At 45.0% G+C, this 27,989-nt stretch overlaps 2 protein-coding genes across 3 annotated transcripts; one reads left to right on the top strand and one right to left on the bottom strand.

Moving 5' to 3' along the window:
* Positions 1 to 562: 562 nt before the first annotated feature.
* On the bottom strand, positions 563 to 27,989 carry LOC100705327 (constitutive coactivator of PPAR-gamma-like protein 1 homolog). Its single transcript, XM_013272144.3, has 17 exons — positions 27,102 to 27,989; positions 25,633 to 25,879; positions 25,466 to 25,548; positions 23,386 to 23,514; positions 21,874 to 21,964; positions 16,205 to 16,293; positions 15,870 to 16,120; positions 13,982 to 14,060; positions 13,668 to 13,889; positions 13,361 to 13,532; positions 10,912 to 11,161; positions 10,668 to 10,782; positions 9,857 to 10,066; positions 6,363 to 6,561; positions 6,112 to 6,250; positions 5,578 to 5,674; positions 563 to 2,089 (listed from the first exon to the last, which is right to left on the bottom strand). The coding sequence occupies exons 1-17, from the start codon at positions 27,573 to 27,575 to the stop codon at positions 1,772 to 1,774; spliced, it is 3,165 nt and encodes a 1,054-aa protein (XP_013127598.1). The 5' UTR covers positions 27,576 to 27,989; the 3' UTR covers positions 563 to 1,771.
* Positions 17,051 to 21,700, top strand: LOC112846992 (uncharacterized). 2 transcript variants are annotated; one of them, XM_025907553.1, is made up of 2 exons: positions 17,051 to 18,058; positions 21,355 to 21,700. In XM_025907553.1, exons 1-2 carry the CDS (start codon positions 17,082 to 17,084, stop codon positions 21,506 to 21,508), a joined length of 1,131 nt encoding a protein of 376 aa, XP_025763338.1. In that variant the 5' UTR covers positions 17,051 to 17,081; the 3' UTR covers positions 21,509 to 21,700. The 2 variants fall into 2 exon arrangements, with proteins under 2 accessions (XP_025763338.1, XP_025763337.1); XM_025907552.1 differs by lacking the exon at positions 21,355 to 21,700 and adding an exon at positions 19,722 to 20,348 and having other exon boundaries at positions 17,051 to 18,671.

Here is a 27,989-nt window from a genome sequence, read left to right as displayed (position 1 = left end):
CCAACAAGTAGTTGCAGCATACGGCTGCACCTCCCCAGGTCTATTTCTGACAGAGGTTTCTTCCTGTTAAAAGGGAGTTCTTCCTCCCCACAGTTGCCAAGTGCTCACTCTCTGTTCACTTTCTAATATTGTGGGCATTTTTGGATCACATGGTAAATACACTGACCTTATTATTTGAAACTTTGGCCATGTTTAATATGATCATCCACTGCAGGACAGTATATGTATGATAGATAATAAGGTAAAGTACAATAGGCAGCTTCATCCTGGGCATCATCCATTCTCTCTGTGGTACCCAGCTCTCTTCCCTCCTATGATGTTGGGAGGTGGGGGAGTAAGAAGTGTGATATTGCACCACTATTCTTGTGCCACTAGCTTGCTAGCTTTTGCACTGTATCTGCTTAGCCTCGCAGAAGACAGGCAATGGGTGTAGGTGCAGAATCTTTCTTTTGACTGTCATTTGGATATAAAAAAATAAAAATTCTTGCAAAGTTAGCAGCCCACCACATTGTTATGACTACATGTCCCAGTGTTAAGAGAGATCAATAAACCACCAACAGTGTGTACTAAAAGAATATAGTTTTATTAAGCATTGTAGCTAAGTTGCTTTCAAGTACACCACACCAAAATCTACGAACATTCAACCAAACCCATCAGCAGTTCATTCTTTTACAATCCAAGAGTTAGGCGGAAACTCTGATCAACTTACACAGAAGGTAACCCATTTAGCTCTTGCGAGGGGGACTGGGGGAGGAGATTACACCATTTCTCCAATCACTAGTGGTAGATGAAAAGCTTTGGCAGTATTAAGTGAAAACATGAAATGATGATTCTGGTGAAGAGGAATTACAAGTGTATAAATAACACTAAAGGAAATCTCCCTAATGATTACTGGTTAATGGCCAAAGTTTTGATTTAAAGGTGGAGCACGCTGCCTTTTAGCTACACAAAGGGTGAGCTTCATTTTTTTGACTAAAACAGGAAAGAGTAACAGAACAATATAGTATGAATACACTACTCCAAAGTGGCTAAATAACTTTTTTTTTTTAATGCAACAGAGGTCAATATCACAAGAAGATTCCAGGTTAGAACAACTACTTTTTTGGACTTTTGTTGGTATTAGACGTTTCATTAATTTGTAATTGGGCACCGGGAAGAATGGAAGAAAAAGGACAGCATGCATAATAACTACACACTGGTTAGACTGCGAACCATGCAGAAGATTTCTATCAAAGTGGTAACACTACAGCTCTACATCTTCGAGTACAGCTCAAAACCCCAATTCAAGTTTTCTTTTTTTGCGTGTGTGATTCGAGAGCTGTTTCTCGAGGCGTTACTTACAGTTAAATAAGCGAAACAGCGCGAAGCTCATGTCTAGTGAGGGACAGAGCTGTTTAAACATGAACACAACTCAAAGTGGTGATGGAAGCACAAGATTATGCCTCACTTGTTTCACTGAGCGGTTACAATGATAACACAAAATCCATACCTGCAACACGGTAAGTACTAGAAGCAGGTCAAACATAGATGAACTCATATTTTCAAATTAAAGCGTCTTCAAGCAGTAACCTTCTGATTTGAAGTGACAAGGGAGTGAGTGACTCCACGTTACCGGTGTTAGGATCTCGTGTGTTTAGAGAGAGGGATCCGAATTACATCTCGTTTCTTTGTGTGAAAAGAAAAAAGTACAATGAATGTAAGCTTTCCATATTTCCATGTGTTCCTAACCTTGCTCCATGTTTCATCCTTCACCCTCTCTAGAAAAATAGGTTTAATCTTCTGTTGAGACAGTGGCCTCTAGACCTTCATCTCTATGGCAGCCACTGTCTACATTTAGTGCATTTAAGTGAGGATTAGTATTGCACGTCTTGGAGTCACTGCTAAAGGCACTTTCAGGTTGGATGAGAGCCCCACATTCCTCTCTCTCTCCATTCAGCTGCTCTGGCTCCTTGTCCTCCACACCGTTCTCCATGGCTAAGCTCTCACCGTGCTGTGCAGGGGAGGATTTCTTTTCCTCCTGCTTGGGCTTCTTTTGGTCCTTCACTAGGTTGTTTCCAGATGTTTGAGCAGGCTTGTAAGCAGGCTTGCTCTGGTAGACAGACAGAAAAAATGACGGTGAGGGTTGCAGACTTTATCATCCACCCATTTTTTTCTATTTATTGCCATTTGGACATGCTGCCTATGCAACATGTCCAAAAGGCAAAGCTCTAAACAGGAGAAGTGTAGGGACAAAATGCATGGATTACACTCCATCTGAAAGGTAACACTGTCTGCAACTTAAACTAGTTATGCTAGAAGAGAAAGCTCAGCAGCTCGCAGTCATGTAGCTTGCATAAAATATAGCAAAGCTAGAAAGGGAACACGATTGGCTACAGTGACTTAAAATCTTTTAGGAAAAAACAGCCATTTGGTTCTTTGATCTTTAGACTCTTACAGACTAAACGGATAGAAATAACTGAGGTACATAATCTGACTGCTTCAAAAGTGAAGTCAACCCGTGTTTATATATTGTATTTTGCCTAACGTGTTGTCAATGATGCACACTGACACTTGTGAAATGAAGCAAGCTGTTAAGTTTTGCACAGTCCAATGGCTCTAACCACGTGAAACATCTCCATATTGAGAAAGGTTTAAATACTATAAACTGCTTTCAAATAGATTAAGCAAGTAGAGCCTGTGGTGTGATGGTCATCAGCTATAATATGATATTTTTTAAAAGCTGTAGATTTCTTAGTTTGGTAGGTTAAAAAAACATCTCACCATTGTTGTTTATACTGGATTTATATAGTGCCTGTTCACACCAATGGTCATCTAAAGAAGAGCCTATAATATTAAGAGAGGGAGCAATCCAATGATCACCTGCACATGGCAAAGGTAGGGAGGAAAAACTCCCTTTTAACAGAAAGTGGTCTCTAACAGAACTAGACTGCAGACAAACAGCCATCTGCCACGGCTGGAGAGAGAAATATGGAGTACAGAGAGACCAAGAGAGGTGAGGAAGATCGATTTTGGAGACAGTGGCCCTGACAAAAAGACAGGAGGCCAAGCTGAAGACATTAAGATTTTCATCGGGAGTGACAGTTCAGGAAGTGAAGGAGGACATACAGCGCGGTGGTGTGACAGGAGCAGAATGATACGGACAGGCTGAGATGGAAGCAGGTGATTGGCTATGGCGCCCCCTAAAGGGAGCAGCCAAAAGAGAGACCAAGAGCAAAACGCAAACTATAAGATAGAGAAGATATCTAAAAGAAATCAGCAGTTTTTGTGAGTACTTGGACTACATGCATAAACTTCAACAACAGAAGTGCTGAAAACAGATTTGTTGGTCTTCAGAAGATTGTCATTTTATTTCAGCATTTTTCTACTCTTTACTCAGAAAATATCAGACAGAAAATATCACTGCCATTGTTTCTTTTAGATGATAACAGTCAAATACAGCCTTTTTTATACTGGTAGAAATGATGGTAGTAGATGTTAGATGGCAGAAGGCACTGTGCACACAAAGTGATGACCTTCATAGGTCAGAAAATATCTGAAACATTGAGAAACACCGAAACAATGTAATTAACTCGTGTGTTTTCAATGGTGTGATACAGTAGAAGAGGACATTTAGAGCTTATTAAGACCCACATGTTACAAAAGTCAGGACTCTTTGAAAATCATGTGCAGCATAGCGAAATGCATTTGTGGGTTGGAAGTCCTGCCAACAAACAAAAGGACTCAAGAGTTATTTAGAAGTTAATTAGCAGCAAAATGAAGCCCAGAGACATGCAGGGAGCCTGTTTAGTTCCCTCTCATGTTCCCATGCTGAAAGCTCACACAATGGTTGTGTTCTGGTTTTGCACCATAATTAAACAGTGGAAAAACCAACAGCTGCATCGGGATTTTTGTGAGGTACCTTCCTGGGAAAGCAAACTACAGGCTGAGCTTCAATTTAGGGATTATTAATTTCTCTGGTACCAAAATCCACGTGTGACAAACACTGTGAGAATTTCAGACACTAATGATCATCTTGAAGATTAAAGCTTCAAATGGTCGATGATGGTCAATAACCAATGATGGCAAAAGTGGGTTTAGGGGTTAGTCACTATTGCTTTGGTCAGTATTTTAAACTAGATTAACACAATTACTTATTAATGTAAACATTCAGGTTTCAAACTCATAAACAAACCTTTACACTGGACTGTAGTGCAGTGTGTCCTTCAAAAAGATGAGAAAACTGAAAGCAGACAGAGATCTAGCAGTGGCCTGACAGTGGCCTCAGCAGAAGGGTGGCTGTCAAGAAGCCATTCTTAATTAAAGGAAACAGGACGAAATGCTGGGCTTTGCCACATTACACAAGAGCTGGACTGAAAATGTGGCAACAGGTCTGATGGAGTGATGAATGAAATGTGAAATTTTGGCCTCAAATCGCTGCCTGTATGTATGGAGGTCAGAGGGGAACCGTTAGGTCCATACATATTTGGACAGAAAACTTTTTTTCTAATTGTGGTTCTGTACATTACCACAATGATGAAGTGCTGACCTTCAGCTTTAATTCAGTGGGTTGAACAAAAAGATCTTAACACAATCCCTTCATTTCAGATGCTCAAAAGCAACAGGACAGATTGAATAACTGAAAATAAAATGTTCATTTCTAGCACTTGGTTGAAAACTCTTTGCTGGCAATGACAGCCTGAAGTCTTGAACTCATGGATGAACTCAGATGTTGGGCTTCCTCCTTTTTAATGCTCTGTTGCTGTTACTGCAGCGGCTTTCAGTTGCTGTCTTGTTTGCGAGCCTTTGTGTCTGAAGTTTAGTCTTCAGCAAGTGAAATACTCTGTTGGGTTAAGATCAGGTGACTGACTCGGCCATTCAAGAATATTCCACTCCTTTACTTTAATAAACTCCTGGGTTGATTTGGCTGTATGTTTGGGTCATTGTAAATCTGTGTTATGAAACGCTGCCCAATCAATTTGACTCCATTTAGCTGGATTTGAGCAGACAGTACGTGTCTGAACCCCTCTGTATCCTCCTGTGCTACATCATCAGTAAACACTAGTGTCCCAGTGCCACTAACAGCCATGCACACTGCCTCTGCTGTGTTTTACAGATGATGCGGTATGCTTTGGATCATGAGCTGTTCCACACCTTCTCCATACTTTTGTTTTTTTTCTTCAACTCCAGGCCTTTTATCTGCTTAACTGATAATGACATGACAAAGGAAATGCCCACAACCGCCAGTGAAATAGCTCTTTGAGTCAACTGTCCAATTACATTTGGTCCCTTTAAAAAGAGGGTGGCACATGTTAAGGAGCTGAAACTCCTAAACCCTTCATCCAATTTGAATGTGGATACCCTCAAATGCTGAGAGTCTGCACATTATGTCGATAATATAACTATAGCTGGAACATGTTTCAGTAAACAGGTGTCAGTGTCCAAATATAACTGTACAACAGTTAGTGTCTGTCTGTTGTGCTGGGGATCCTGTCTGGATCGATGGAATCATGAATCCAGAGCAGTGTTATTGTTTCTTTCATAGATAATGTTTTATTCTGCGCAGTCCCTCCAAATAAAATAAAATCATGACTGACTTACCAGGTACGTTCCCTGGCTCTTGAAGGTTCGGGCATGGTACCGTCCTCCCCGATCAAACGTCCTTATGAGCGGTGTAGAAATCACGCCTCTTGGACGACTGCAAGAAACAGACATTTCCACTGTAGATTCATTTTAATTTGCTGTTTTTGCCACATTTTGAATCTCTACGTGAAAAACAAGTAGTTTTTACATGTGCTTATAGAAAGGAAGGCTTAGAATTTATGTGCTTCACATACATTAGGACCAATCATAAAGTGTATTACAAAGAAACCTGATCTTTTAACACATAAAGTTCAGATCTGAAAGGTCTAGAAAAATGTGTGAGTTTGAATGATTCATGCATCGAGCCGTATTAATTCACTATGGGCGCGATATGCTGATGTGAATGATACTGTTTCATTCTCTGCAGTGGTAAAAAGAGGTCAGAAGAAAGTGCTGTTTTCTTAGTTTGAAAGCTTGCTCGTGTCACGTAAATGGTGGAAAAGTCTGTTCTCAAAGTAATATGAGTGAGACGTTCGATCTTTCTCCCGTTACCCTCTGTTTGGTCCACCGACAGACACCACCTGGAGAGGGATGCCTCCTCTTCCTCGGCTGCGTCGTGTACCAGACCACTGACCCACCACAGTGCCGGCGATCTCCAGCTTCCCACCTTGTGTTTGGACTGCTTCAAATCCTTACAGAAATAGCGAGCAGTTGGCATCAAATGTTAAGACTAGGCTTTGTTTCTGAAGACTTGTGAGAAATGACCTTAAACTGGGCTACATGTTTTAAAGAACAGAACTCACCGGGCACCCCCCTGCCTCTCCCTGCAGGAGGCGTCATTGGTGGCGGGTTGTAGAAATAACCAGTGGGAGGGTAGAAAGGCATCCCGTGAGGAGGCAGAGGTGGCGGTGGGGGGAACGGAGGCAGATGAGGTGGCCGAGCAAAGTTGAGACCTTCCAGGATACTCTGACGCATCTTTTCCACCCTGGCCGCCAGCTCAGCCTGAAGAGAGAGATATCACACAAGTACTGGCTTAACATAGAGAGCTCTTGTTTTTCTGTGCAGTCATCAGCCTCTTGAATCAGCAGCTACAAAATCAATATCACACTGCTGTCAGTTAAACACGGTGCCTCCCTTTAACAGCTTCATTAGATCAGCTCCTGTGCTCGCCGTCTGACAAGAAAATGTTCAGTGTCTGATTAAATCACGGTAAAATGGTAAAAATCACCTTGATTCATGAGATCTGGGACAACAGGTGCTCAACAGCAGTTTCAACAGAACAACAGGAACAGCCTTAAAATTTTTAAGAATGCGTTAAACAAAATATGCAATTTTAAAGATTAATGATATGTGTGCAGACTACCTTTAATCTCAGGCACCTTATATTTAGTCAGTTCCCTATTTTTAGGCACTCAAAAGACTGCCACCACACTCGAAAGCTGCTCTGTTCTGGTGACTGTCCAGGCCATTTGAGTACAGTGAACTCATCGTCCTGTTCAAGAAACCAGTTTGGAATTATAGGAGCTTTGTGACACTGGTGCTTTATACTGCTTGAAGGAGCCATCAAAATGAATGTAGTCAGCAACAATACTCAGGTAGGCCGCGATATTTAAATGATGCTGAAAATATGTCCACACACCACCAGCAGCTGCCTCAACTGCTAATACGGGGCAGGATGGATCCAGGCTTTCATGCTGCTAACACCAAATACTGATTTTAGCATCCAAAATGTCACAACAGACATCGAGGCTCAAACCAGGCAAAAGCTGCTCAATCTTCTCATCCAATTTCTATGAGCCAGTAAAAACTGGAGCCTCAGTTTTCTGTTGTTAGCTGATAGAAGTGAGCCAGTGTGGTTTTCTGTCTCTGTAGTGCTTCTGCTTCAAGATTTGTGCGTTGTCCTGCAGACAAGGTCTGCAGGGGAACAAGTGCTTATTTGAAAACCTTTCCCTTCAGCTTTTAGCCGTCTAGTCATTCTCCTCTAACAACAGACATAAATAAGGCCTTTTCATCAAGAGAGCTGCTAGAACTTTTTCTTTTTTGGACGATTCTCTGTAAAACCTAGAGACAGTTTTCAGAAACTTCCCACACAACTAAGACCAGCCTGTCTGGAACTGATAACCGTGTCCTGTTTAAAGTCACTTAAAACAATTTTGTTTCTCATTCTGAGTAGTTACATATATCGCTACATATGTAGCTACTCTTCTGAGTAGCTATTGCTTTGCTGAAGAGACCCTGCCCTCTATGGTCAGCTCGTGTGGAAGAACTTCATCACCAGTGTGGAAATCACTCTTCCTTTCTCAGAAACATTTCAGAGCTAATAAAATATAGCAGAATGCTTTTCTAGGCAAGATGTTGGAATGTTGTTAGCTGTTCTTTGCCATTGTTTAATAGCAGGTTATCCCCATTTTTTTTAGAGTCCTTCATTTCCAGTTGTGGTCAGACGTTTACATACACTCGTGGCATGAATGTCACAGCAATTTTAATGATTCTTTTGAACGGTTCTGTTTCCAGGGTAGAACAACTGTACAGCACACATCTTTAATGATTAAATAAAAACTGGGTGCAAAGGTTTGAATTGATTATATATACAGGCCTTCACAATAATATCCAGTTAAATATCCATTACCAAGTTGTACCTCATCCAGGTGCTTTTGTTACCAACACACTTGAGATGTGTGATGTTTGATGTGTGTGCTGTTAGAACAACCAACCGTGTCCATGTGTCACAGTTTCCCAAGTGTTCTCGGGTGTGAAAGCCTCATCTTTACTCTTCTAAATGTAAAGCTGGGGATTCTTTCTCAGTCAGCATCCTCTCAGTCCATAGCAACGTAACACTCACTTCACCGTGGACAGGCTTGAGCCTTGGTGGGTTGTTCCTGGAAAATCCTAACCAATTTTCTCTCATCTGAGGATCACAGTTTAGGCCTTCTTCCTTGGCATAATGGTGGCAACTTTAAATAAATAACATACAACTGTTTTTGTTAAAAACTGGCACTGAGAAACCTTTCTATAAGTCTCCTTTTAGCTCTTCACTGAGCTCCTTGGACTTCCCCACTGTTCTGAGTATTGCTCCGTCTAATGATTGCTGTCAAACAAATCCTATTTATGCTGGCTAAGAGAAACAACCTGTTGTAGTCGATCATAATCTCTAACGAGAAGTTAATAGGCCTTGGCCTTCTCTCTTATTAAAACAGTGAGCAAATGTAAATATTTGAGCTTTTATTTATATTTTTGACTCTGTGTGGATTAGAGGAAATTCTAAATTGTGCACCTTTTTTTTAAAGTCATTAAAGCTGCTATGCAATTATTCCACCCTGGAGAGAGACCAGTTCAAAGAAATCATTAAAGCGCTAAATTACCACGGCACTCATGCTCACGATGAGTCAATGCGAACCATAACTGTATGTCTTTTAATCATTTTCACATGTAACAAGTAGGTCCAAATAGGAAAAGACTGCTCTGCACACACACCACAGTCAGTTGTTGGACTGAAGATGGTCAGTTGGAAAATTAGAACATATTGCCCAATTCTAATGTGAGCATAAAGGTAAATAACCAATACCAGCACTCGTGGATGCATATACTTAACCCTCTGGGTTTGTTCAAAATCACTACCCTTTCAGCTTGTTCGTGGCCAAAAGTGTCCACCAACAGATTAGGTCTGTAATTTTTATTATTTTTATGGTTTTTTTTGCCATTTTTTCTGCATAAAGCTTTTAACTAACTTCAGTTCTTTTCATAAATATAAAATAGTTATTACTTTTTACAATTTTAACCCTTTAAACACCAGTTTGTTTGTCCATTGCACTAGCTGGAAGGCAACCTCAAATCTCACAATTTTATGTATTTGCAGTGCTACTGGAATTTCTTGTATTATTAATAGTAGAGTCTGGTGTAATTGATTCACATCAACATTGATTATAATTCATTGTTATTTTTGTGCAGGGAGAGCAAAAACATAAAAACTCCCTCTCAGCTTGTTCGTGGCCACAAATGGCCACCATAGAGCCCAGAGGGTTAATATTTATGTTTGGGCAAATGGTATTCTGTGTTATATATGTTCTGAACCCCATACAGGACACAGTTTAGGGTTTGTTTTGTTCAACTGTTTGATTCCCTGAATGTCTACAGCACAGGTTTGAGAGTGTAAAGTTAGCATCACTCATTAAGCTACAACAACAATATTAATGGCAATACAGCAGGCTCAAATACACTAGAAGCATTAGAAAACCCTATCCCAACCTTGATACTGCAGCGTATTTTGCTGACTTGAGACTGGTGCGGCTGAATCTACCTGACCGTCACAGAGGTCGATGAGCTGGGCCTTCTCCCTGCTGGCCCTGACGAGTTTATTCTGAAGCAGCTTGCCATCAAAGTACATCCACGGGCAGCAGTGCTCCCAGGGAATCGGCTGCCCGCATGCGTCATTAGCGAACAGAGCCATGTCCACGCCGTTCATGAACAGAGCAGCCAGCTGGACTCCCCTAGGGTCCAGGTTGTCAATCTGTGGACGCAAAATATGAAAAACTTATAAAATGCTGAAATGAAAATAAAAAAACTACCAACCTCTAACAGCCCTACTGACCATTCAGATTGAAACGGGGGAACTGCAAAGCCAAGCACAGAGCAGGTGTAAGCAGCTCATTCACACTCAGCTGCTAAAACACAGCGACGAACAAGCTAATCGAGCCAAGACAGAAAGCCAACACACACAACCCAGATGTTCTGACACAGGCTGAGGGGAGCTACACACACAGAGACCACAAGGAGGAAAGCGCACAGCTCGTGTGGATGGTTTAATTAAAAAGGGTCAAATCAGAGAGATCCAGCTTCTCTTGAATTTATAAACCATCCACACACGTTACTGAAATCCCGCAAAGCTCTACAAATACATCTCTTAACACAAAGCTACAGCTTCAGTAACAATGCGCTCTACAACACAGTGTTTTGCAGAGCACATTGTTAGGAATATGAGGAGTGTCCAGAGAAGAGAAAGAGGTGGAATACAAAGCAAGGGAACGGCTGACTGAGCAGCAGATTATAGCCGAGATATTCCCGGATGCAGTTCTCAGACCCTCCTCATATAATCAAGACTACAAAATCACCTTAAGTTCCTGCAGCTGGTCAGGTTCATAAAGTTTAGGAGAAAGTGCTTGAGCTAGGAAAGCGTCAAGTTCGTAACGACGCAAAATTCTTACTCCTGGCCAATGTAACATAAACCTGAAGCAAAACACAGAAGATTAACAGGGTTACAGAAAGCGGGAACCGATCGAGCCCGTCTTCATCAATCCTCACTCCCTTAAACTTTAGCATCGCACTGCTTCCAGCTGTCAGACTGTGGTTACTCACCGGAGCACACAACACAGCACTAAGAGGGGCGTGGGGACGTTGTCGGGGTTCAGCATGGCCGGGGTGTCAGAGCGCATGCAGGCCAGGAACGCCCTCATCCTGCGGTTCTTGTCCTCCACGGCTTTCCCCAACCACAGCTTCTTGAGGTTGGGACATGTCCACTCCCTAAAGGACAGAGCCTCCACCAGCTCTGGAGTGTGGGGAGATTTGCCTTTGTAGGCAGCCCACTCTTTAACCATGACATGTGTGTCTGCAGGAGGACAAAAAATAGTGAACGATTCGTACTTTTCTAGCATGTAAAAAAAATACGTTTAAAAGCCATCTTTATATCACTATTAGGGCTCGATAGCTGTTATTTACAAGTTGATCATGAGTCAGAGGTTCCAGTCAAACCTCACGCACACACACAGCCAGATGTGGTTAGCATGTGGCTATGGCTGTAATCGAGTTATTAACTTTGAATGAAGAAGACACAAAGCTCGCCAAAGTAAACCCAAATCAACAATACACAATGTAAGGTAGTCTGGGTAGGCAGGTAAAAGAAATAGTTTCCCGAGGTGAGGAGTTTATTTACAGTGTTCTCCATGACATATGAAAGTTAGACCTCCATATTAAACAAACCAACACAAAAAAGCAGCACCACACATCATCTCCTCACCGGAAACGACCTCTGACTGACTCTATGTAGGTCTGTCAATTCACAGCTAATTAGTCCAGCTGGTACCAACAGCTCAAACCTGTAAATCTAACATGTACATATGAAAATCTCATAACAGTCACTAAACAATCACAGCTCATTAACACAGCTAAATGGGTCCCTATAAAAGAAAAATACACAATAAAAGAAACAAACGAAACAAAAGTAGAGGACCCTTCTGCTTGGTTTAGCCCAGTGATGTCAACAATGACATCACTAGCACTATAGGTCAGGAAACACCTGACACAATGCCAAGTGGTGAGCACTGTTGCCTCACAGACTCCACAGAGAAAGGCCCGGTCTTTCTGTGTGGAGTCTGTATGTTGTCCCCATGTTTGTGTGGGTTCTCTCCGGTTTCCTCCCACAGTCCAAAGACATGCAGTTAGTGGGGTTAGGTTAAGGAGTGACTCTATATTTCCCATAGGTGTAAATGTGAGTGTGAAAGGTTGTCTGTCTCTCTGACAGCGACTGTGACAGATTGGCGACCTGTCCAGGGTGTACCCTGCCTCTCGCCCCGTGGTAGCTGGGATAGGCTCCAGCCCCGCACGCCCTGATATGGATAATTGGAAAAGAATAGATGAACAATATTTATACCTGCAAGGTAATAAGATAAACTACAGCAAATTATGACTTGTACATGCTTTGATATTAACTGCAACATAATGCTAACACAAACAAACCAAGTCTAGTATGTGAAGCTATAGCAAATACGCACATGTATGGTAGAAAAAACAACATGATGTACAGTGGTCCCTCACTATAACGCGGTTCACTTTTCGCTGCTTCGCAGTTTCGCGGATTTTTTAACTCCCGCAATAAACGGAGGACCACTGTAGTGTGGAAAATGAACTTGTAATGAAATTATACAAGTGTGATAGCTGCTCACCCACTTTGTCACAGAGAACTACCACATAATGGTTTGTAGCAACAAATTTAACCAGACACTTGAATCACTTTCATGCAGCTGACGTTGGATATCCTAAATAAGCTGACAAAGTAAAAGTGGCTGAAGTTGTTTGGAGCTCAGAGCCAGCCACAAAGCCAGCAGACTCGGTATGAACAGTCTGAAAATTTGTTAAGAGTTATAGTTCTCAGGAAAAAAAATCCAAATCAGAATTAAGAATTGTCCGACACAGTTGCTACTGGTGCACCTGTAGATAACAAACTAATGCAACAAAAGAGCTCGACTTATGGACCACACGTACTAGAGTAGCTTTGCATGGTTCAGTTCAAAATACTCTTTGTCTTATACCAGCACAACCCCATGCATGCCCACACTCAATAGTTGTGGATGAACAAAAAACCCCACAGAAAACCTATTTGGGGTCCATGGAGCGTATCCCTCGTGTGTCCCATAGCGGTTTTGCTTCTTTTGGGCTCCTAAGAGGAATTCTGTGTGCAACCCATACTGTTTGCCTACAGAAACACTCACTGGCCCATGTCTGCCCAACAACAGTTTTACCTCTCGAGGTCCCCATTACTATTTTTTAAGGGCCCTGGCTGCTGTGGGCCCAAGTGGGGGTTTGCCTTGTGCACACAGCCCCACAGTGAGCCCGCACAGGCATGTTTGTTGGCACATTTTACACCAGCCTCATTATTTGAAACTTGAAACCAGTACCCCTAAGAGGGAAAAAACACAGTGGAAGTGTAGAGCCCTGCTCTCAGTCTTGCTCCAATCTCAAAATTCCCATCCGTGAGTTTTCACTACAGTGTTAAACACAGACATATAGGAGCTGTTTGATCATGACTCACACTCAGGGAGGCAGTTCTTCCTCATGGCAAGTCTCTCAGTCTTCTTTCTGGCCTCTGACAGGCTGAAGAGCACTCCGTAAACATACTGACGGATAGGTCGAAACAGTTGCACTGCTGAAGGCAGGTCTTTGTTGGCTTCATCTTCAATGGTGACAGACAGCTTAATCTCTCCCTGCAAAGGCACACTGTTAAATCAGTGCTGGACAGTGACAAAGGCTGCTCAACACAGGCACTTCACATTCTACCAACATGCAGAGTTTGAATATGCCAAATACAACACATCAAAGATAAAAGCAGTCTCGGTGACCTTAGTGAGGACGTGGTAGACGTAAGGGTACATGAGGCCCTGCTTGTGTCTGTGCTCGGCAACCCGCAGGACCTCGGGGGCCGCGGCAGGGAGAGGTGGGATGGTAATGTCCATATGGTTCCTGGTGGGCATGGAGAGCAGGGAGGGGATTTGTGCATTCAGGCCTTGGAGATCTCCATCCTGTGACCCCAGGTTCACAGCAGAGGTCCCACACAGGTCAGTCTGAGGACACAAGGGGGCGTGGGGATGTTCAATCAAGTCTACAGTCAGATTCCCCATCAACCAATATGTAGTACTGGTTAAGCTAGACTCACTTTCACCCCTTCACCTCTCTCTGGTGTGTTGGAAGTGTGAGAAGCATGTCCATTTTTGTGCCATTCTTCTTTGACGTGACTAGAACAGGGAAACAGGTTTGTTGCATTTACAGGTAAGTGTTCAACATTACTGTCTGTTACAGCAATCAGCCACAAGTCAAATAAACTGCCATTCACAATGACTAGAATCTTTTTGGTACAACATCCTACTAAGAAACCTTTGACCCTGTACTTTGTCATGTACTACCTGCCTACGCATCATTTCCAACAAAGCGCAGGGGTTCTTGGTCTTGGAACCAGTCCAAGGAGGAAAACTGAGCTGGTGACAAAGGCTGCGTTCACACTGCAGGCGAAAGCGCATCAAATCCGATTTTTTTGACCCTATGCGACCCATATCTCATCATGGTATGACAGTGTGAACGGCACAAATCCGATATTTTCAAATCCGATCTGGGTCACTTTCGTATGTGGTACTGAATCCGATAAATATCCGATGTTTTAGAAAGCGACTGCTGTGTGAACGGTCATGTCGCATTAAACCCGTCTTTTACGTCACTGCCACAAGACAGACGCCAATTATCAGCGCCGGAGAAGCGTCCGAGAAGACATCACGAACGCTTCCTGGCCATCCAGTGTAGATGTCAGTGAAACTGTTGGGAAGACAACGTGAACATTTTATTTATACTGTATAATCTGCAGATTCTGACAGAAATCTGCAGATTATCCTTTGAAGCACCGCTCCTCTAAAACAGCAACAAGGATAATTATTAGGTTATTTACATTATTATGTAAATAACAAAATAACTTAAAGCAAAAATTTGGAAACGTAAAGTCCGAAGTCTTTATATTAAGGGCCATCAGTCAAACAATATTGTTTGGTCTGGGTCTAAACAGAGCGAGTTGTGTGTGACGTCTTCTTTTGCGCATGCGGGCCGCTTTGAGGGTTCACACTAGAGCACGTTTGCTGTCGCATTTTATTTGTAGTGTGAACAAGCAGACAAAAAAATCGGATTTGATCAAAAAATCGGAATTGAGCATTAAGACCTGCAGTGTGAACGTAGCCAAAGTCATGGCAGTCAAAGGCTCGGTGATATGTGCATAGGGGAGGCCTGTGTGTTCTGATCGCATGAAAAAGCTACTGTGTCAAAAACTTGAAATGTGTCTGTTTACTGCAGTTTGTGGCTATTTAACCACAGACCAGACAGAGTGCCCAGAGTCCACTGGCAAAAGAACCTACAATCGACACATCGGTGTCAGAACACGACAACTGAGCAACCGAAGAATCTGCTCTGGGCTGATGAATAATATTTCAGTCATGTCGTGTTTCTCTGATACAGATGGCAGCAGGATTGTTTATAGGAAGAAAGAGCGAGCCAGCCGAGACCATCCACTGCTCCGTGTATTATTCTGCTGTTGAATCTTTTGCTTCCATCTATAAAGACTACAAAACCCAAACATGAGGTCACTCTAACCCTAACTGTATCCCTGACCTTCTAACCCTAAGCTCATATGCGGATCCAGATGACACCCAGACTGGTAGAGCAGGTTCTTCAAAAGCTGCAAACCATCTCTAACCTGGCTCCTGCTGGTGTCTGTGTTAATGTGATATCTGTCACTGATGCATGCTCTTTTCTATGCTGGGGTCACGCTGCTGTTCTATTGAATATGCACATAAAAGAGCCAAAAGCTGCCAAAAGCAAATTTACTGTATTTTTTAGGCCGGGTCCATTGGTCCTGACAGAGAAGCACAACCTAACTTTAGCTGAATATGAACAGGATAAAGCTACCTTCACTTTTGTCCTCTCCCATTGCTGCTGATCTCAAACAGTCAGTGTAGCCGCTGATGAATCGGCACACCATCAGTGAGGACATGTTGTGCTCTACTCACTTGGCAGTTGTGCCAGAGCTCTCATCGTTCTCTGAGGAAGACGACGTGGAGGAGGCATTGAAGAAAGGAGCCTCTGCGTGGTTGGGGCTGCCGGCTTGCCTGGGGTTAATGGGGGAGGATCTCTCATACAGGGGAGTGTACCTCCCTTCAGGAGAAATGCTGCTGAAGCTCTTTTGCTCTGGGAGAGCTTTCTCAACCGAGTCCACAGACTGGCTGCTCTCCACCACAGCGTCTGTGTGCGAGTGCTGGACCTGAAAGCAGGGAGGAGACACAGAAGCATCAGGAAAGCTGAGGCAGCTGAAGTATGTTGCTGTGGTACTGGCTGGATTTCTTACCCCGTGTTTGTCAGGCTGCGGCGCCTGTGGAATGGCGAGTAGTTTTGGAGATGGCACTGCGGCTGGCACCCCCGTGTGTTTTGGTCTAACTGTGAAACAAACACAAAACCTCTAGTTCATATGAAAAGTAACTTCTACAGTTACAAACGTAGATATTTTATTCAACTAGACTCTGTGCTTCATCACATTCACACTGAAATTTGATAGTGGCCACTATGTGCAAAGAACGGTGCAGGAGCAGTACTTCATTTGATCCAGAAGAGGTTCAAATAGAACTGAACACAGAGCCAAAGAAAATGCAGCTGAGCAGGTGGACTGCAGACCGTCTTATTCTGAGAAGCTCTTTCACTGTTTAAATGATCAAATTTAGTCCAGTGAGTTTTGATACATCTATCTGAATATGAGTAACAGACTGTATAAAAAGATGGAAAACACAGGCGGGCAGAGCCCTCCTTCATATTTGTTCAGTGCATTTGCCCCGCTGCTTTGGTCAGCAGTGAAATGTCCAATCAGCTCAGTTTAGTTTTGGGTTTTTTTAACCTCTTAACTTTGAACACTTTGTGTTAAACTCCCCATAAATAAAATTTACTGTTTATACTTTATAATGACATTTTATCTACTGCATACAGCGACTCTCAGAACAGATGGAACTTTTAAGCCCCCAAAAAGTAGTTTAATGGAAACTTTTAAAAAAAGTATTGTGGCGGACCACCAGGTGGCTCCACTCACACCCAAGTTGAAGGGAAGTGCTGGGGTGGAGATTTTGGCGCCTACTGTATGTGAAGTTCTGAGAGTCAGTTAATAAAGTTGGAGTGAGACACTGAGACCTCTCCTGTCGTTATTACATACCTCCACATTGGTGACCCCTGTAGCGAACATGCTAAGGCTCGACGACGAAGCCAGCTCCGGCCTGGAAGCATCGGCTGCCGCCGGACTTTCACCTTCGCCGATGGCTGCATTTGCTGTGGCGCTTAAATTGCCGGATTTTTGGCTTCACAATCCTCCTCCATGGTTCGTGCACATAGAAGCTCAGTTTTCTCTTCGTGGAGTTTCAGCCGACGATACTAAATACCACCATGTGGTGGCCTCACTTGACCCGCTCTCAACCCGCCGCGTGATGACTCTCCTCTGGGACCCCCAGCCCAAGGCAAGTACACCGCCCTCAAGGCGCTGCTGCTGCGGCGTTACTCCCTCTCTGATGCTGAGCGGGCCGAGAAACTCCTTTCCCTCGCGGGCCTGGGCGACGGCACCGCTCTCGAGCTCATGGAGAGCATGCTGTCCTTGCTGGGCGCGGATGACGGAGGATTTCTCTTCACCCACCTCTTTCTCCGACAGCTGCCGGCTCCAGTGCGCGCTGGACTTGCCAACTCCCCGCTATTGGCCACGAAGGATTACCGCTCCCTTGCGGAAGAGGCAGATCGCATCCTCCTGGCTACCAGGAGTTTCGGCGTCCAGGCGATTGTTCAGGACTCACCAGCGTTTTCTCCCGCCCCCTCACCAATGCTCCAGGGGGCCTCCGACTCGTCCACAGTGGCCGGAATCGCTGCACGGCGGCACCACGGAAAAGGGCTTTGCTTTTATCACCAGCGTTTTGGAGCGAAGGCACGGCGCTGTCTCCCGCCTTGCAGTTTCCAGACCCAGGGAAACGGGCATGTCAGCGCTCTGTAGCAGCCGCGACCGCTGGCAACAAGGAAAGGCTGCTTTTCTTAGAGGACTCACGCTCGGGGAGGATTTCCTGGTGGACTCCGGCTCACAGAAGAGCCTTCTTCTGTCTGGCTCAGACAGGCTAGCTGAGGGCTGCGGGCCATTGCTAACAGCGGCTAATGGCTCTCCCATCAAAACCTTCGGTGAAAGGTTGGTGACTGTTTGCTTTCATGACCGTGACTTTCAGTGGAACTTTGTTGTTGCTGCTAGCTCTGTGCCTATAATAGGCGCTGATTTTCTTTGTGCTCACGGACTGCTGGTTGATGTTGCTAACAGATGTTTAATTGATGCTGTGTCATTTTCCTCATTACCCTGTTTGACTTGGGGTGCTCAGCCCGTGGTGCATGCTAACTCAGTAGATTCGGGTGACGTTTTTCAGTGTTTGCTTTCTGAGTTTCCCTCACTCACTGTCCCCACTTTCTCGAGCACTGTGACGAAGCATGGGGTGGAGCATTACATAACTACAGTAGGGCCCCCGGTGTTCGCGCGCGCGCGCCGCCTCGACCCTGCCAAATTGGCTGTTGCTCGGGAGGAATTTGCCACCATGGAGCGTCTGGGCATCGTACAGCGTTCGAATAGTGCCTGGGCTTCCCCGTTACACATGGTCCCTAAATCTGATGGTCGGTGGCAACCTTGTGGGGATTTCCGCCGTCTTAATAATGTCACACAGAACGATCGTTATTGTATTCCCCACATCCAAGATTTTTCCGCCCATCTTGCGGGGACCTCGGTTTTTTCAAAGATCGATTTGGTACGGGGATATCACCAGGTTCCCGTGCGCGCGGAGGATGTCCCCAAAACCGCCGTAATTACACCTTTCGGCCTTTTCGAGTTTCTGCGCATGCCGTTTGGCCTGAAAGGTGCCGCCCAAACCTTCCAGCGGTTGATGGACTCGGTCTTGCGCGGGCTGCCCTTTGTTTTTGTATATCTTGATGATATACTGGTGGCCAGCAGCTCGAAGGAGCAGCACATGTTCCATCTGCGTCAGGGTTTTCAGCGTTTGGCGGAGCATGGACTGATTATTAATCCATCTAAATGCCAGTTTGGGTTGCCGGTTCTCGATTTCCTTGGACACCGTATTTCCGCCGAGGGCGCGGTTCCGTTGCCTGACAAATTTCCACGTCCCACGAATGTTAAGGCACTGCAGGAATTTTTGGGGATGGTGAATTTTTACAACCGTTTTCTCCCCAGAGCGGCGCATCTGCTGAAGCCCCTTTATGGAGCGTTAAAAGGTAAGAAGGCTAATGACTCCGTTGACTGGTTTCCGGAAAGCATCCAAGCATTTTCTGATGCTAAGTCAGCGCTAGCTAATGCTGCCCTTCTGGCCCACCCATCCCCCTCAGCGCCGATTGCGTTGACCACCGATGCATCGGACATAGCGGTGGGTGCGGTGCTGGAACAGCGAATCTCGGGTGTCTGGCAACCGCTCGCCTTTTTCAGCCGTACGCTGCGTGACAGCGAACGCAATTACAGCGTTTTTGACAGGGAGCTACTGGCGCTCCACCTGGCGACTCGTCATTTCCGTTTTTTTCTCGAGGGTCGTCACTTTACCGCATACGTGGACCACAAACCCTTGACGTTTGCCATGTCCCGCACGCCAGCAGCGCCAGTTGGCAGCCATTTCTGAGTTTACCACGGACATTCGGCACGTGGCTGGTAAATCCAATCATGTGGCTGACTGTTTGTCCCGTGCGCTGGTTTCTCCCGTCTTTCTCGGCATAGACTACTCCACCATGGCTGCCGATCAGAGCGGTAACCCGGACATCCTCCCGCTTAAATCCACCCAGACGGGCCTCATACTGGAGGACAGACCCGTGCAGGACGGTGGTCCCCTCCTGGTCTGTGATGTTTCCACCGGCCGCCCTCGCCCAGTGGTTCCCGTTTCCTGGCGTCGTCAAGTTTTTGACTCGGTACATGCTCTCTCTCATCCGGGGGTCCGGGCCTCTGTTAAACTGGTCAGCTCTAAATTTGTTTGGCCAGGCCTTCGCAAATCTGTTAAGGAATGGGTGTCGGCGTGCATTCCCTGCCAGCGTGCGAAGGTTCATAAACACACCAAGGCACCCCTGGAGCAGCTCTTCATACCCGGCAAACGTTTCGATCATGTGCATGTCGATCTGGTGGGTCCTCTGCCACAGTCACAAGGTTTTACGCACCTTTTGACTGTTGACCGGACCACCAGTTGGCCGGAGGCGTCCCCCTGGCGTCCACTACCGCAGCAGTGGTGGCCAAGGCGTTTTTGTCAACCTGGGTCTCACGTTTCGGCCCACCTGCGGACATTACGTCAGACAGAGGCCCCCAGTTCATTTCCGAGCTTTGGTCGGCCATGGCTGATGGACTGGGGGCTTAAGTCCACCGCACAACCGCATACAACCCGCAAGCTAATGGGATGTGTGAACGGTTCTACCGGTCGCTTAAGGCTGCTTTTCGCGCCTCCTTACAATGGCAATTGGGTTGACCGCCTCCCGTGGGTTTTGCTTGGGCTGCGCTCTGCGGTTAAGGAGGATCTCGGCGCTTCCCCAGCTGAGCTAGTGTTTGGTCAGCCCCTCCGCGTGCCTGGAGAATTCTTGCCCGAGAATCCTCCTCCCTGCTTCGATCCATCGGTGCTATCTCTCAACCCGCTTTTGCACTCGCTTCGGGTTCCTGGTCCGGTGCACCATTGCGTGCCTCACACTTTTGTTCCAAAGACTTTAGAGGCTGCTAAGTTTGTTTTTGTCAGGCACGATGCCCACAGGACACCGCTCCGGCCGCTGTATGACGGCCCATTCAGGGTTATCGAACCGGGCCAGAAACATTTTGTTTTGGATTTTGGAGGTAGAAGGGAGACTGTGTGTGCTGACAGACTTAAACCTGCACATGTTCTTCCGGACAGTAATTGTTAGGTCTAATTGTTGAATGTTGCCATTGTGTTTCTTAAATTTGTACAGTCTTAGTTCAAGCAGTAGGATCAAAGCCATTCCTTTGATCCTGAACACCTCTAACCACTCTGTGCTGGGGGAGGTTTTATTGTAGATACATCCTATCTGAAAGATCTGTTTCTTGTGTTGTAAGCTTCCTGCTTTTATGACCCTTTTGGTCACACAAACGCACTCCCAAAACACACACACACACACACACACACACACACACAAATGCATACAGTGCCCTGTCTTTGTAACCAAGGGGGTTTATGAGGGGAGGTACTATTGTTTTGTGTGAACTGTGTTCTCAATAAAAGGCAGCAGGAGGAGGCCATCGTCAGGGTCATTTTCGTGCTGGACACAGATGAGGCCTCCCTTGCGCAAGTAATCGATCGATCGCTGACTGTCTTGTTTTCTTTCATGATGAATAAGTCTCTAGAATTAGCGGGTTTGTGGGAACAGACCCAACAGTAATGTAGTGCCGGCCCAGGCCCCTCACCGTGGCCACCCTCCTTCGATGGGGTTGACAGACTCTGGTTTTCCCCCCAGGACTACCCCCGGACCACCGGCGTTTGAGCCTCCTTCTGCCTTTCCTGCTCGCCTTCACCAGCCTCGTTCACAGGTTGGACCTTCCTCTGCCTGTTCTCTCCCTCCCAGGTTCAGTCGTTCGGGCCGTTTGCTTAGGCCCAGGGTCCCGGACTGAATAGAGACCTAACTGTGTGTTCAGGGGGGGGTATGTGTGGCGGACCACCAGGTGGCTCCACTCACACCCACGTTGAAGGGAAGTGCTGGGGTGGAGATTTTGGCGCTTACTGTATGTGAAGTTCTGAGAGTCAGTTAATAAAGTTGGAGTGAGACACTGAGACCTCTCCTGTCGTTATTACATACCTCCACAGTATAATCTCCAACACAATTCTGATGTAAACTCAAGTTAAAGCAGAAACTCTGCAGTTTAATATCATAAATGATATATTAAAGTGTTGAATTTCAGCACTGCGTCTCGACAGATCAGTGCTGCTGACCCAAACTCCAAAATTTTCAGTATGGTGAGATGAGGCGAAAACCCACCCAACTGTAGAGGTAAATGTTGGGGCTGGTTGGCCACTGAGTAGTAGTCCACTGCCTTCTTGAAGCGGAAGATTTTGTCATCAGTGCAAGACTAAAAGAAACAAATGAGAGAGCAGAGTATTTCTTTGTCTAAAATAAAAAAAATCTCCAAATTCACTTTCAAACAAGCAAATTCTTTATTCCTCTTATCCTGGTGCACCTGATTTTGACCACTTTCTACTAAAACATGCAGTAAAAATAATATACATAGCTTAACTCAAATGGAATCAATCACTGCACGCTCAATAACCTGACCAGACCACATCATCATCTTCCCATTTTCCGAGCAGTCCGCTGGATCCTCTGCGACTACATATTTATCACCGCCACAGCTCAGATCTGACTCTGATCACTTATCTGTCTGTGTCGCCAAAATAAAGGAGTCAGCAGAGAGAAACTGGCCATACAACTAGATTTAATACCAAACTGAAGCCATAACTAAGAGAGACCACCTGTAAGAACCTGTTTCATAATCAATTTTCCCAAAGCTTTCTATTGTTTGTGGTGTAGTGTATGCTAAAGGAGGCACGCACATGCAGTCTAACTGCACATCTGGCAGATCAACTGATTTTATTTAGAGCACGGAAGTTCTGCATCTTCAGTCAACAGGACTACAACTCAAAACAAGCCCTCCTGAGACTGTAACATGATCTTTTTAGCTGGCTCTAGGTCCATGACCCATTCACGGCTGTTTTTTCTTGCTCAGTCAATTCAAAGTCACAAAGAATCACACTTTAACATGATGTGAACTGGATTTATTAAAGGATGATCAGGAATCGACTGTGACTGCCTGAAAATCAAAGGGATTTTTAGCTCACTGATGGGATTAAATGTCATCATTTGGAGCTTCATAATAAATGGAATCTGTTTCCCTAGAGTGTCATGTTTCATAACCACATATAAGCAAAACTTGATAAACACAGGTTCAGTCCCACATGCTTTCAAATTAGTGTTTGTGGAGCAGTTTCACTGATCCATCATCAATCAATAGAAAACAGAAGAATGATATTTCTGACTGGCGGTTTTAAATCGGAGGTTAACGTGACTGCACTAGGAGAACTGCTCATTTATCTCATCTATATCATTTCTTTTCCCACCGGGCACTGACTGTGTATGAGGAGGGCGAACTACATGAGGACAAATTTTAAACATATGAAATAATGGAGACTGCCAGTGCTACCGATCAGCTTCCAAGCAGATACACCTACGGTATGAATTTCAAAATCCTACGTTATTGCATTCACAAGATTTTCAGAAAAGGTGAGTAATAGAACTGTAGCTCTGAGGTGAAAATAAGTAAAATACAGTGTCATGCATACTGTTTTAGCTGGTCCAACCACTTACTGTAAAGCTAAATTATTTATCATATGAATTTGTAAATATCTCACTGTTTGCATTACCAAGGGTAGAGGGGATGACAGGGTGGAGCAAAACATTCAAACTTTGTTCAAAGTGCTTTTGGAAAGTTCATACCTGTGAATTCTTGAAGATGTCCTTGCCGATGGTCTCCAGGTCAGTGATGTCGGGGATGCTGCGGACATAGTCGGCCACGGCCTTGATTACAACATCACAGGGAGGAAGCACGAGCTGATGGGCACGCACCTGTGAAAGAGAGATTGTCCTGAACGCAGCCAAAACTTATATAACCCTTCAATGCATAAGAGGGAAGGTTAAGAATCAAAAGCACAAATGATCAACTGGGGCTTTAAGTCAAAAGTAAAAGTGTATTCTTCCTCTGTAAGTAATGTATTTCTGAGAAGGATTCAGGCTCAGCAGTGTTTGCTGGTTTGTGAACATGTCCAGATGTGTCTGCAATATGTCAACATCAAACTGAAATGTTGACTACTGTAACACTTGTGTACAAAAAGCTTAGATTGTGCTTTATGTTGTGCATCATTTCAGCGTAACAGCGTCAAGTGAACTTTATTCATTAGACTCTCTGGTGCCACTACAGTGAACTCACTTAAGTTGGAATTAATGAAAGTGAGGCTGGTTACATTTATGTGTCAATATAACGGGCGAAGGGGAGAACTTAGAAACTGTATTTTTATCTTTAATCATGTGCACATGCATACACGTCCACGTGAACTTGCTCAACCGCAGCACCACAAACAGAATCTGAATCTTGTGCTGTCAACTTGAGAGCATTTTGACAGCTTCATTACTATATGAAAGAGAAGTCAGACTGTTATTTGGAGCAAAGAGGCTTTGTCCGTGTCAAACTGTGCATGGACTGATTTCCAATCCTGCAAAACATGGCTCTGAAACACTCTGTGGGATCTGGACAGTCATACAGGCACCATCAGAATCAATACAACAAGCTTGGTGACAGAACAGATATAAAACTCATTAAGCACATGCCTGTTTTGAATGTGACTGTGGAATGCTCTGGATATTTCTACACAGCACTGTGGTTCCTGTGACTTTCATGGACCCGGGTATGCAGATTATGAGGTTTATCCTGGATCATATATGCGAAACGCTGTTTACACGGAAAACAGATGTTCAGGTTCTGCATGTCCTGTGTACATAATAAATACTAGTATCCTGGTTACTGTGTGATGTTAGTTTAGGCAGGTGTGATATGTCAAGAAACACAAACAAATAGGTAGATGTACCTATAATTATTACCTGAGTGCAGCTGCTGAAACTTGCTGGTACTAATACCAGGATAGCATCATAAAAGGGAGCCTAGTGTGCTTTTCCTTATGACAGCAGTGATGTTAAACAAGGCGCGTGGCTGTGGCTCAGGTGACAGAGCGGGTTGATCAATCCCTGGCTCCTCCAGTCCATGTGTTAAACCTTCCTTGGGCAAGATACTGAACCCAGAATTGCCCCTGGTGTGAGTGTAAGTGCTAGATAAAAACATTGTATGAATGCGTGTGTGACTGGGTGAATGAGACTTGTAGTAGAAGTTTTAGTTCATTTACCATTAAACATAACCAAAGTTTCAAAGCTCAGTGTATGTACAACAATCTGAGAGCCAACTTACTGGGCGGGAGACTGGACCTGGAGTCCCATTACCAAATCCAGGTTTAATAAAACCAAAAAAGAACGATTAAAGTTTGATTTTAAATAATATGATCATGTTTACATGTGCTAACAAAACAACTACATACTTCAAAAACCTTATTATAACCAGGACACAAGTCCATGCAAACACATCTACTGGTCTGAAGTGGGGGTGCGCTCAAATGGGTGATGTCACATAGTCTTTATCAGTACTCGCGTCTAACTAATAACTGGTGATTAAAATTTGGTCACAGAAGCTGACAGCTGGTCACCTGCAGACATTCCAGGGTGCAGTTGCCTAGGTAACCCCTCTATTTTCTACCAGGTCATATGTCAATCAACGATATCCGGCGCTGTTGCTGGTAGCTACTTCAATCTAGGCGTCGCTGGCGCTTACTACCATATCTTTCAATGCAAAATATGTGCACTTTTCCTTCCCATCAGTCAAGGACGTGCACTGCACGAGCAAACAAATAACCAGTAACGGTAATATTTAAGCACAAGGCCGACAAATCTCGCAGCTCTCAGAGAAAGTCCTTACCTTCAAAGATGCCAAGGGATGCTCTGGACCAAGTAAGCTCCAGTGAAAGGCAGCCAAGTCTTCATCAGGCAGTAAGTGATTCCCTGTTAAAAAGAAAACGCGTATCAGTCAGCCTCACCGGGGCAAACGCTTCCACCAACATTACTCGCTCAAACTACAACACTAACCTAAAAGCGATGCAAAAATGACAAAACGATTGGGGCTGAGATCGAGCTGCCGTGCCACTTCGTGCATCAGGTACTGGCTGGTGGTGAGGTTTTTGCCGTTGCGGCTCAGTTTGAGGATGTGGGCGTTGAAGTAGTATGGGATATTGCTCAGGGCGTAATCCGAGTCGTAAGCCACCAGACCATGGAAGCCACTCTTCCTGCATAAGGCTATCACTTCCAGGTGGTGGTCCTCCACACTCTGGACAACCTGAGGAGAGCCACAGACAAGAACTGAGCTAACGCCTCAAAACAAACCCCTTTACAGACACCAGTGTGCTAAAGCACTCAAAGAACATGCACAGGAAGAAAACTACAATCGAGGAGCACGTGCACATTTGTGTGAGCTGCTTGGGGAGTGAGCCTTGCTCATAAGTCTGTTCCTGTCCCGTATATGTTTTCACACTGGAGTTACTTATTCTTAGTTAGTTTTTATTATTTCACTGTTATCATCCCGTGGGCAGACTGAAAATTACAAATTGCAATACAAAACACAACTTGATTACTTTTTGTCATGTTACAGCCTTATTCCACTTATAATAAACATGTACCAGTAGGACTGGAGACTTCTGTCTGTATTCACTGTTACAGCAGAATCACTGTAACCACAACACTTTCACGTTCACTTTGCTGTCTGCTTTGTGGTCACGCTAGAACGGGCTACTAAAAGAAAGATCCTGTGTATGACATCTTTATTAGGATTAGTACAAATATGTGAACAGTTTAGCCAGATTGTCAACACATTACTTAGTGCAATGACTAAATAAGCTATCATTGCTCTGAAGAGCCAGAAAACTGATGACAAAAAAATAAACTGTTTTTGGTGTGTGTGTTAAAAAGAACTCACGCTGCAAGTCTTAAATGTAAGTGTGAAGTTGTGGCGTACTAAATTAATTTACCAGATTCCAACAAATCGAGCAGCTGTGTGGTGGGAATTACAGCACTGCTGAGGTGGAGGCAGAGACAATGTCAGAACTTCCTCATCTACTTTATCTCATCAGCTCATTGCTCTTCTAACTGCGCAGAATGCATCTTCACAATTGGTAGTTTTGTTTGTTTGTTTTAAGATTATTTAAACCTCAGCCATGAAGTTATGTTCTTCCAGTGAAACAGGGACTTGTTCAGTTTATGCCAAACCTGTCTGGACATCTTTTTGTTCACTCTGTTTATTTCTGTCAGTTGGGAGGACAAACAGTGATCGCTGACAGAGGATCTGAACTGGGACTCAGACCAGCAACCTGTTGGATACTAGTCAACCACGGCAGTTGCTCACCCTCACACAGCAGGTTAGAACTTGTCTAAATGTGGGAACAGCATCGCATCGTGGGTCAGGATGCCCGTGGTGACATGGTGGGCAGCTAGCAGGCTAACTCAGAGCCGGGCTGTGTCCACAGCTCAACAGGCAGGCACTGCCGGGCCGAGTTTCCACTCACCCCGACGCGGAACTTGAGGAGAGCAAGTCGGATGCAGTGGGCCATACACACGGGAGGCAGGAACCAGACTTTGGGCGGTGGGGTGCCTTTATTCTGGACGTGGCTGATGATCTGCTGAGCGGTCTGCCTCTCGTTCACCTGCCGCTTGACCCACTCGTGAAGACGGCCTTTCTCCAGGGCGCCATTGAAGCACACCAGGAGCTCAATGTTCCCGTTGAAGCAGGCCTGGGAGAGGGCGGCCAAGTAGCCCAGCATGTGGTTCCACTGGCCCCCGCAGACCCAGTCGGTGTAGAAGCCCCCGTAGAGCCGATGGAGGCAGTTCTCGGCGTCCACCAGCAACCTCAGCGGACTCTGAGGGGGTCTCTGCCGGCCACCTCCAACCAAACTCCCCCGGGCCAACCTCTGGAGGTCCACCGGCACCACCGCGTTGGGACAGTGCTTCTCAATATACTCCAGGAAACCTTGCACACCCATGTCGAGCTTCTCTTAGAAAAGAAACTTAAAAGTGACGGTAAAGAAAACTGAGTATCATAGGAAAATAAACCGGGGGAGGTTGCAGTGTGCCTCTCCCCCAGTGTGACTGACTGCTAGCTGCAGATATTACCGGAGTTGCTGTAATTACGAATGAAATCAAACACGCCTGCTATTTAAATGTGTCCGCTTTCCGGTGAGTAGTTGTTGATGTTTGTTGTGTTTATTAATTTGGTTCATGGCTTCAAGATGCCATGTGTCGCTTCACGAAGCCATGACTGCGATCCTTAGCCTGTACCGGAGGACAGCGAGAGGGAAAGCACGTGACGACATGACGCACAGGCACGTAGGCTCGAGAGGCCCACGAGAGAAGCAAGAGAGTACACTGTCGGTGCTTCGCTGTTTGTTTGTTATTAT

The sequence above is a fragment of the Oreochromis niloticus genome, linkage group LG5, assembly GCF_001858045.2.
Source record: "Oreochromis niloticus isolate F11D_XX linkage group LG5, O_niloticus_UMD_NMBU, whole genome shotgun sequence".
NCBI lineage: Eukaryota > Metazoa > Chordata > Actinopteri > Cichliformes > Cichlidae > Oreochromis > Oreochromis niloticus.
Note: the sequence above shows the minus strand (reverse complement) of the source record. Positions and strands in the feature narration are given on the sequence as shown.

Excerpts from the sequence above, each read along its gene's own strand:
- LOC100705327 (XM_013272144.3), bottom strand. The coding sequence starts at position 27,575 with ATGGGTGTGCAAGGTTTCCTGGAGTATATTGAGAAGCACTGTCCCAAC. Across the intron at positions 23,515-25,465 it reads ATCCCTTGGCATCTTTGAAG|GTGCGTGCCCATCAGCTCGT; the intron begins GTAAGGACTTTC and ends TCTCTTTCACAG. Across the intron at positions 21,965-23,385 it reads ACATCTTCAAGAATTCACAG|TCTTGCACTGATGACAAAAT; the intron begins GTATGAACTTTC and ends TGTTTCTTTTAG.
- LOC112846992 (XM_025907552.1), top strand. The coding sequence starts at position 17,082 with ATGCTAAGGCTCGACGACGAAGCCAGCTCCGGCCTGGAAGCATCGGCT. Across the intron at positions 18,672-19,721 it reads TCGATTTGGTACGGGGATAT|CGTGCAGGACGGTGGTCCCC; the intron begins CACCAGGTTCCC and ends GGAGGACAGACC.